Here is a 10,027-nt window from a genome sequence, read left to right on the forward strand (position 1 = left end):
GATATATATTCCCGCTGCACTTCGCCTTTTGTTTCAGCAATAAAAAGGCTCACCAGTTTTCTGTTTCTCTCCCTGCCCGAGGGGTGGGCTGGTGAACCAGTTTTCTGTTTCTCTCCCTGCCCGAGGGGTGGTTGGGCTGGTGATCTGTGCATTCGTTCTCAAGTTGCCTATTGTTCGTACCCATTCAGACACAACACTAGGCATGTCTTTTTATTACTTGCATTAATTGCAGATGACCCCAATTAGAGGCAGCTTTAAGCGCATACGCTGGAAAAATGAAAAGATAGGATCATCCAACTAGGAAGTGTGTAGGTCAAACAACTGAGCGAGCTGAGTGTTCGGGCCTGAAAGGTCACGTGACACCATCAATCAATACAACACGTCAGTGCATTGCACATCAATTCACGCAGCGCAACGAATGACTGGTTAGACCGCGTTTTCACCAACACCTACGTCAAAACGTGCTGACGTAACTAATCATCGAATGTGTACGAATTCCCATATATAGAACACTTGAAACGAAAAGTGGAAGGATATCTTTGGAACACCAAGAGCGGCCATTAAAGACAGACCTACTTATGTGAGTTTACAAAATGTCAGTAAGAATGATATCAATTAGTTTTGCAGGAAACTTCTGGAGAAAAAAAGTATTTGTGGTCCCCTGAATCACTGAATTCATGTGAGTGCCCACAAGTCTTACCGCACAGTTTGTGGAACCAAGGTGAACTGATCACGTCACTATCACGTTTACACCCGTTGCAAGTAGCCGACATTTGCGCTTCGTAAATGTGTCGAGGTTTTGTTGAACTGAAGAGCAAATAGTTTACTAATCGTGGCTTTGCACCTGGTGTCGCTAGCATCCATCTTCAACATTTGGTCGCAAGCTGGAACATTTGTTTAACAGCGAGGAAATTTTTTGAAAGTAGCTGAAGCAGTTCCGGCGGCAGAAGTTTGATTTTTTCTAGACCGCCCAAAAAAGCAATCAAAAGATATCTTCGAAGCTGGGGCTCGATTCCTTGTTTAAATCAGTGGATATTTATTCAGCGCGCTACACGTGTACATGTGTTGCTCAAAAAGAAAGATTAAAGAAATTACACTCCCTCTGAAATGCAGTCGATTCAATACATCGATTGAATTCAACAGCCAAATCAAATTGGTACTCGAGTTTGACCCACAGGATTGCTCGAAAAATCCATGAATAAGTTTTTCATGCTATTCCATTAGTAAGTGTCTGTGTTATTTCCTGATTAAAATAAACAATTGAACGGCACGACAAAAATGCGCGAAATATCCAGCAACAGATCGATTAAATGGGTGTGATTTGACGTGTTTCTATGTGACAGGGTAGCACCAAGGCCTTCAAAGAACTTAACCAATGAAGTAAAGAATCCACTATATCCTCGCCCCCCAGTACACACTAGCGAAAGGAAGAAAGCCTTCTCTGCGGAGTTATTTATTAGAAAATGCCAGGTGAACAGTTACGGAATATTGGAGATGGGAGAAAAACTCTCTTATGCATTCTGTTTACAAAACAAAATTATCCATCCTCTCCTTGAACGCGTCTTCCTGAACTTTCCTGGATATTTATTGACTGTTGCTCACATGCAAGCAAATGCGACTCCACAAGTTCCGTAGTAGATATCACTTTTAAAGAGACGTAGAACGGATTAACGGGAAAACATACCGCTCGCATGCCTCCAGTCAGTAGTATCACCGTTTCACTGGTATAGCGTGGAAAGCCCTTCGTCTTGATATCGATTGGTATCGAACACCAAATAAATGGGAACAGGCTAGTGGACAGGAAAGTGAACGTCTGATTTGCACCTTATTTTTAAAAATTGAGCGTCCTCACGCGTCTTCTTGAACTTCGGTGGATATTCATAGACGACCACGGAATTCTAGACGAACGCCTCCCCTCAGGTTCCGTAATAGACCCCATGGAGTGCACCTTCCATTAGACGCAAGACAAAGTTACGAGGACACCACATACTACTCACATACATCATTAGTAGTATCCGCCGTGTACAGCTCGGTGGGTCGCTGAGGTGCGCAAACGGTAAGATCGCAACGAAAGGACACGATAAGTGATAGGACATCTCGAGCACAAGCAAGAATGTCTACTGACTGACGGGTAATTTTACGGTAGGCTGAATTCCGCACGTTCAGAATTCACCTGAACAGCATGGTTGCTTTGTAGTGCCCGAGTTCCGGTCGATTCGAGGCAGTCGTAATATGTTTCTGGTATGATTCGCCCGAGTTCTGGCACTTGAAGGTCCCCCTGTTTCTTTCTCAACACATGGTTTATTAAAACTTCATTCATCTGCCGGAATCCCTTGCACGCTTTCCGTATACTCATCCTTGATCATGATGAAAAAAGCTAGAATTTATTCAGTCAGTTTTTCCTATGAATTTAAACCGGCAGGTACAAACGCAAAGATGTCGTTTTTTTATAATCCGCGGTTCACTGACGTTATAAATCATACATCATAATAAATTAATTAAATTATTAAATAGTTAATTAATTATTAATTAATTTAATAATTAATTAAATAAGTAAACAAGTAAATAAATAAATGAAATAATGAAATAAAAAATGAAAATAAAAAATAAATGAACAAAAATAAATAAAATATATAAATAAGTTATATTTAAAAATTGAATACAAGTCATCCGGACATCTGGATCACATGAGAACTTTTAGAAATTATAATGGACTTCGATGACCTTGTGGAAATGTGTAAAATTCAATTTTCCAGTCCTACTCGAAAAAACAACGGCTTCAAGAAACAGGTTTAGCAATCATACAAGGCCAATTTTTGGCGCGATGGACCACGAACAACGTAGAATTAGCGACAGATGAATTATGAGGGTTTTCTTGTAAATGAATAGCAATTGGAAGATACGGTTTCAGTTCATTGGCTACGCCAACTTCAGGAAATAGAGCAAACACATCGTTCCAATTGCGACACACACATGACATAAGCAGGCTATTTTTGGATAGTAGAGGAATCAACAGGAATAGACATGCGTTTCAGAGTCATTTGACTTGTGTAAAAACTGGAGTCATTCAACCGTAGGGTGTGGAATATGATCTCTCATTATCTTCTCCAGCTTAGTGTCTTTCCAAGCGTTTGTTTACTCCTATCCAGAGGGTGATATCTTGAATAGACCGCCCTCACTCGAAGACGTTGAACCACATTTCCTTTGGCAGTCTTGAATTTGCTGGCAGGTTACACTCGACAAACTCTTCTTCAAGCGGAAATCCAACATCGGCGCCGGTTAGAAGTTTTCACGTCAGAAATTCTAAAAATAAGGATAGTCTTCCAGTTCAGAGGAGTGCGTGGATGCGTTACCTGCTTTCAGCTGTTCCTGCGTATCGTCAAAGTATTTCGGGTAGTCATACATGCCTAATTTCTTACGAATATCGATTTGACCGCGTGATATGTTTCACTGGAGCCCATTTATAGCTCTTTGTTAGTCGATTGCTGTACGCGACGTGTTAAACAACAGCCAAGTGACAGGATCGGCTTCTAAATCTTTCTAATTGTCAATCAGTTGTCCGAAAATAACTCGTGAGAACATCTGTTTTTTAAGGTCCGATCGATATTTTTCGCCATCCGGACAGCTGAAATGTATCTCACTGAGAATTTCACTGAATATCACTCTGTTTCAGTCTGGCAGTTTATTTTGACACACATAGTTGAAACAGTTGAGACTCCGAGTGAGCATTTCTCTAGTTGTCACCTACGTGTAGATTTTGGGGGAACCACATCCGAGAGAAAAAAGATGGCGAAATACACTCATTTGCAAGCTAATTTGGTTTTGCGAGAGACTCACCTGGAACCCAGCTAGATCTCTTGTTTGTGATGTATCTAAGCAACTGAATGTGCTGCACCAGGCCACCTCATGTTTCAGTCACTAGGATATTCGAGATATCACGATACATGTATATTCGTAATGCACTACTCATAAGGCTGCTGAAAATTCGTTGTCAGTTCGTGACCGTTTCGGCATTCTAGGTGCTCACCAAGTAGGCACAGTCTCCGAGTTTCCTTATGTTCTTATGTTCTACTTGAAACCAAATTGCACGAATTCAACGAAGTGCACTCATTTGCAAACAAATTTGGCTTTGTGAGAGACTCACCTGGAACCCAGCTAAATCTCTCGTTTGTGATGTTTCCAGAAAAAAAAGCTAGTTTCTTGTGAACATGATGACCAGAACAGAGACAAGTTATCTCGTGGAATTACGTTGACTTCATTTGCCTCCGTACTTCTGTTCGCTCTGTTCTACTAACTGACACGTCATTTGATCCTGGAAATGGGTGTCCTCGGAATGGCACAGCCGTAGGGATGGGTGTTTCTGCACACAGATAGGGGCTCCACCTGACCTGATTGGAAATGGCGTTTTACATTTACCTGAGCTCACAAACTCTGGCTCACAAGCGCTGACCTGTTCAGGCTGAATACCCCTCAGTGACATGCCAAAATCCTAATCCAATCAGAAGGTGAAATATATTTTGTTGGCTTCCGACCGAAAGCGATTTTTCCCTAAATGCAACGGCAAAAGTTGTGGATCGATTGCCGAGTCATTGGCCGAAGTGCAGGTGCTCCGGCTGACATGCTGGGTCACGTGATCCGTAAATATGGTCCAAGACTTTCCTCTTGTGCCCGCGGATCATGGCCCCAAACATGGCATCATTGCGGGGTAGTCATAAATTCTAAACCACCGTCAGTCGAGTGTCCCGCTGCACGCGAAAATGTTTGACGCACTGATTAAGTTATCAGTCCTTTCAGGTGCATACATCTCTACGTATCTGTATGTTGACTTATAAGCGTTTTGTTGTGAACGCCTGTTCTCTCTCATAGAAATATAGCGAAACATTGACATTTTCCCGAGTTTTCTGACACGGTATTTAAGAGTTAGCACGAAGCCAGGGTTCTTTTTGTCTGCATTGAAATGCTTTTTAGTAGCCTAGTTAAAAAATTGCAGTGGAAAGGATCTTGAACAAGTTTGGGCGTCTTTAAGGTGTCACACTACCAGATCGACCAATCCGCTTGTCCCATTCTGCCGTAATTTACCAGACCATCAATGGAACAGATTTGTACCGGATCAAATTATGTGTGTCTCATCCTAATGAGGGTTGGTCCCTCTGCTCACCTGACTCGGAATTAATCTGCGGCCGGACCCAGCTCACGTATTCGATTGACCATCAATCCCAAGTTATGACAAAGTCACTAGCCACGGGTGACAGCTACTCTGGCCGTATAAAACGACATGTTCGTCTGAGGAAGGTTTTAGCCAATGAAATGCGTTCTTCACACGTGACTGCCCATATTTGTTCCGAAAAGTATGTATTCCCTACAACCTCAAGTCGTACAAAACTTGCAAAATGTTTGTGCCCAATCAAACGTTGGGGACACTCACTCGTTGCTAGAATGGTGGAAGCCGGTGATACGTCTGGCCGCTAAAAGTTAACCTTTCGATCTATAGAGATATTATTATGTCAAGCGGACTTGAAAGTTCATGCTATGGCACTAAATTCAAGGTCACTGGTAGCCCCGGACAGCATCTTGCAGATTCCGTCAGTCTAAGGACTCGTTGGGCAACAAATCAAACGTTTCAACTAGACTATGTATAGTGTGCCGTGAAGGAACATTCTTTCAAGTAGTGAATTACTTTCCAGATGATGCAACTGGCAGCCGTTGAGAATATCACAACCAAGAAATTCGAATGAAATTCTGTTAACACCAACTTATTTCGTGAGGGTTGAAGTCCACAATGAGTGCTTTATTTTGCACACAGTCCCTCAGTACCGGTGTTGATATTAGCCGGAGATGTCGCATATGGCTGCGTGTGGTGCGGAGGGATTTTGGACCAATCAGAGTGATTGAAAATATCCTCCCGAAAGATTTCTCAATCCTTCATGGATCTTTTGTGATGGAAGGAGTGAGCAGTTGTCAGTCAGTCCATGAAGAAGGCAGAATGAATGATATTCAGTATATCTGCTGCTATATCTGGATGACTGATCACGCGTATCAGATAAGATGTTGAGAGCAAACGGCATTGATGTTTGAGCCAGAAACCATAGCAACGGCATGTGTAAGTAGTATCATACAGTTTGTCAGCAAACGATTTCTCTTTTCTTACGGAACATCATGGTGGAACGAGCATCAGTGAACCAATTTTTTGTTATTAACCGTGTGTATGTTTTCTACAGTACACACGAACAAAATACCGAGGGATCTTTGCGTTTCCATTTCTGGAGCCCATCTAGTCCAGCTTTCAGGTGGTGAGGACGTGCAACCCAGTCGATCTCAGTGGTGAGCGTTTTTTCATTTCCAAGCCGGGTTGCTTACTTCCGTTTGTCTATTACGGTGCGCCTGAATTCGGTCAGAGAAGGAGACGGTTGTGTAAATACACCTGTGTAAGCAAAACGTGCCCGCGGCCACCGACAACTAAGTGAAAACTGTCCAGCAGCGCTACTACCAACGTGCTCACCTGTTTAGACGCAAAAATTCACCTCCGTCCAGCGTGATCTGGTGGAATAGTGGTAACACGCTCACCTCGCCAACACGGCCGAGGATGTGCACTGCCGATACGCTCTCAAGAGCGAAAATCGAGTTCACTACATTCCCCATTCACGAAAATCAATGCACCGGGAAAGATTGACAACCAATCAAACGAGAGTGATATGAGAAGTGATGTGAGAATCCCGCAACAGCCAAAGTTTGGCTATTGGTTGGCTTCTAAATCTCTACGGCTGTCAGCCTCTATCAGTATGCGGACGCTTTTCATCTGTTCCCGATCGATACCCTTTATACGTCAGAGATGAGTCGTCCAAATGTTTGTGTCTCACAGCACAAGTCGATTAGTAGTTTCGGGGACTCGTTTGAACATTCTGGTTTTAGCTATTGTTGTGATCTCGGCCGAAGTGATAGTATGTGACAGTTGTTCTGCGGCGCAGCATGACGGTCGAGACTATGCGTCTAAACACACTTGAGGTAATCGTCTGCTCCCCACGCATTGTTTGAAACGGCCATATACTGTGCCAAAATCTTGTTCAGTCATTACTTGCAGGCAGTGCAGGTCATCCTAATTCTCTCATGAGGTCTGTGCGAGTAATTTCCTAAGGTCCAGAATGTAATGAACATTGTTCAGTGCCTAGATAGCTCGGATTGGAACTCATCAAAGTATTTGATGCCATCATTCTTCACAATTTAGGGTACATATTACTGATAGACAATTGAAGTAGTTTTATAGCAATTGCTGCCTCTAAATTTGCTTGTGAGTGCTTTACAAATCACTCAAACTGAATGCTGGTCACTAGAGCTGTGTGTGAATAAATGTTCAAAGGGTACGGGGCATGTTAAGTGTTAAGAGTGTTAAGTGGAAGAGTATCAACACCGTGTTGCAAACACGTCGCTCGTTTGGGTCTACCGTTTCAAAAGTTCTATCTTTAGATTTTTCTAGAGAAACAGCCCACAGTCTGGTTGGCTCTCATGGGATTATCCACGTTCTGTAAGATTCACAAAAGATGGAGCGATTCGTGGCCGATCTGTGGATTTCGACCACCCGGTTCAAACCACGGCATAAAGAAGCTGTATTGATTTCCGGCTTGGTCAGACTGCGTCTTGCAGAGTGGGGGCAGGAGTTGAGACGCGTGAGACTAAACTTCCCCAATCAGATCCTTGTGCACGAATTGTGCGTACACTTATCAATGAACAGACGCTTTCTATACGCGACAGATGTGCTGTCCAAATGCTTGTCTCGCAGTCTAAGTTGAGCTGAAGTTTCGTGGGAAAGTACACCTGAGCGTTCGCCATGTGTCTCTTGAAATGTGGGACTTGGTCTCCGGAAAGCTACCGTTGCATTGTGTGTCGGGCCAGGTTCTCTGAGAACACTGGGTTAGTCCCCCTTATAGCGTCTTCCTCGGACAAGGTGCCCAAATGTTTCCATTGTGAAGATATACGGAACCTTGTGCTTGATCGCCTTTGTTAAGGACACCGGGCTTTTTCGTACTAACTTTCAATCATAACGTGTTCGTTCTACTCTTTACCTAGGCTCTCCCTCGCTGTTGTTTGCTCTTGTAAGCACAATTGTGTATCACCGACGTATAACTGTCGAACCCGATTTGTTGATACTTTGCCCACCAGGTGGGCCCATTAGGGTGTCCGGACTGCACACTCTGAAGGTCACACAACACGACCACTGATATCAAATGTTAATCGACTATGAAGAGTTGTGGGGAATCAGCTGTGACCTTGTGGTAAGGGTCGATAGATCTAGTCCAGCTTCAGAAGTATATGTCTTTGGACTGTTTTCCATCAGACCCCCCCCCCAAAATCCAGTAAATCAGTGTCGGAAGAAAAACTCACCAGCAAGGAAAATAACAGCTTTATTGTGAACAAGTGAGTGCAACATTGACAGAAAAGCATGGCTGTCCGATTGGCGTTGCGTGATTGGTCGGTTGGCTTTGCATATTTATCATGTTGGAAAACTCATCATCGTCAGTTACTGATTATTAAACGCCTCAGAGTTCAACCAGCAACTGGCCTGCAAAGTTTTATGCTCGACAGTTCTTGATCTGGAGTGCTAGGGATTGAATTGAATTCTTGAGACAGCCCGCCAAACAGCTTGTTTCTTCGTCCCAACTCGTCAGATTACTCGCTGCGGATGCTGTCACGATGATTTTGAGAATGTAGCTTTTCGAATATTCACTTTCTTCGGTTGATGTGAATGTGTCAACAAAGGTGAATCTCAGCAGCTTTGTTACTGCGAGTTTGATGGTCGTAGTAAGTTTCTGGGGTTAGTTGCCTCCATTATCTGTGTGAATCAATGTTAAAGGATTCCACCAACGTGATCAGTGCAGCCTCCCATCCAATGGCCCCATCGGGGGTGGCGCAGTTGAATCAGTGGCGCTGGCCTTTGAAGATTGAAGGTTTTGAGTAACAGGCATAAGTCTAATGACTGTTCTTCTGCTTTTGGGTTCAGGAACCTCGTTGTCCATCGCATTCCGGTACCTATTGAGTGATGCACTGTATGCGATCATCCACAAATATCGGTCTCCGGAAAGCTACCGGGTCCAGGTTGACTGATATGCCGTTTCTCTATTGATGATCCTACCTTTTGAGAGCGAATCCAAAAGTATAGTTTCTGTGCCTAGGGCGATATTCTCTCATATACACAAGGATTGCATTGTGTGTCGGGCCAGGTTCTCTGAGAACACTGGGTTAGTCCCCCTTATAGCGTCTTCCTCGGACAAGGTGCCCAAATGTTTCCATTGTGAAGATATACGGAACCTTGTGCTTGATGTTTTCATCCTGTTGGATCTTGGAAACATGTGAGTGTTGGCAAGATGGCGTAGAGGGTAAGACTCAGCCGTCCGTAATAGAGAGCGACAGTTTTCAGGACGGGGACTGACGGTTGTTCTACAATTCAGCAGGCCTTTCCGTTTGGCCTTTGTCAACGCGCATTCGATTGCTGATGGAATGGTTTGTAAGTAACATGCGTGGTGCCGAGTCTTTGAAAAAAATCACCTAACCGATGGGACGAGACAATGTCGGTGATAATCATTACTGGGGTATCGAATACTGAAATTAAATCCTACAGTCTATTGGTGGTTGCCGTTGTTTCAGTCGGTGACATAACACGGACTTCAGGCCACCTACTGAGTGCTTCAATAGCGATGAGAAGGTTCACCGAGTAAAATGCACACCGGATGCGCGACCAAGTTTTTCTGGCTGTGGCCCATGCTTAGGTGACCGTCGGTTGGGTAAGTTCTGGGCGGCTGCGTTTCGGAAGGAGGTCCGACAGACCTACTCTTATGTTCATCCATACCGCCCCAATAAGTACAGCTGCGAGCGGAGGTCTTTACAAGGCCTTTTTGACAGACGCTTACTTCAAATTTCAGAACTGTTCAGCTGCATGTGTGGCAAAGTAAAACTTTCACTTAAAAGACCCTCCAATAAACAGACACTTAATTTTCGCCTGACTAACACAGAGCGCTTTTGGTTGTCATTATTTTCG

The 10,027-nt window shown here is 43.7% G+C and overlaps 1 protein-coding gene across 1 annotated transcript in view; it reads right to left on the reverse strand.

Moving 5' to 3' along the window:
• Positions 1 to 204, reverse strand: part of T265_09989 (hypothetical protein) — a gene marked incomplete at both ends in the record, with an annotated part of 13,308 nt that extends 13,104 nt beyond the window's left edge. The window contains one exon of the mRNA XM_009176226.1: positions 54 to 204. Coding sequence (XP_009174490.1) covers positions 54 to 204 — 151 coding nt within the window. The remainder of the gene's footprint in view (positions 1 to 53) is intronic.
• Between the last annotated feature and the right edge of the window lie 9,823 nt (positions 205 to 10,027).

Source organism: Opisthorchis viverrini (assembly GCF_000715545.1).
Source record: "Opisthorchis viverrini unplaced genomic scaffold opera_v5_328, whole genome shotgun sequence".
Taxonomy (NCBI): Eukaryota; Metazoa; Platyhelminthes; class Trematoda; order Opisthorchiida; family Opisthorchiidae; genus Opisthorchis; species Opisthorchis viverrini.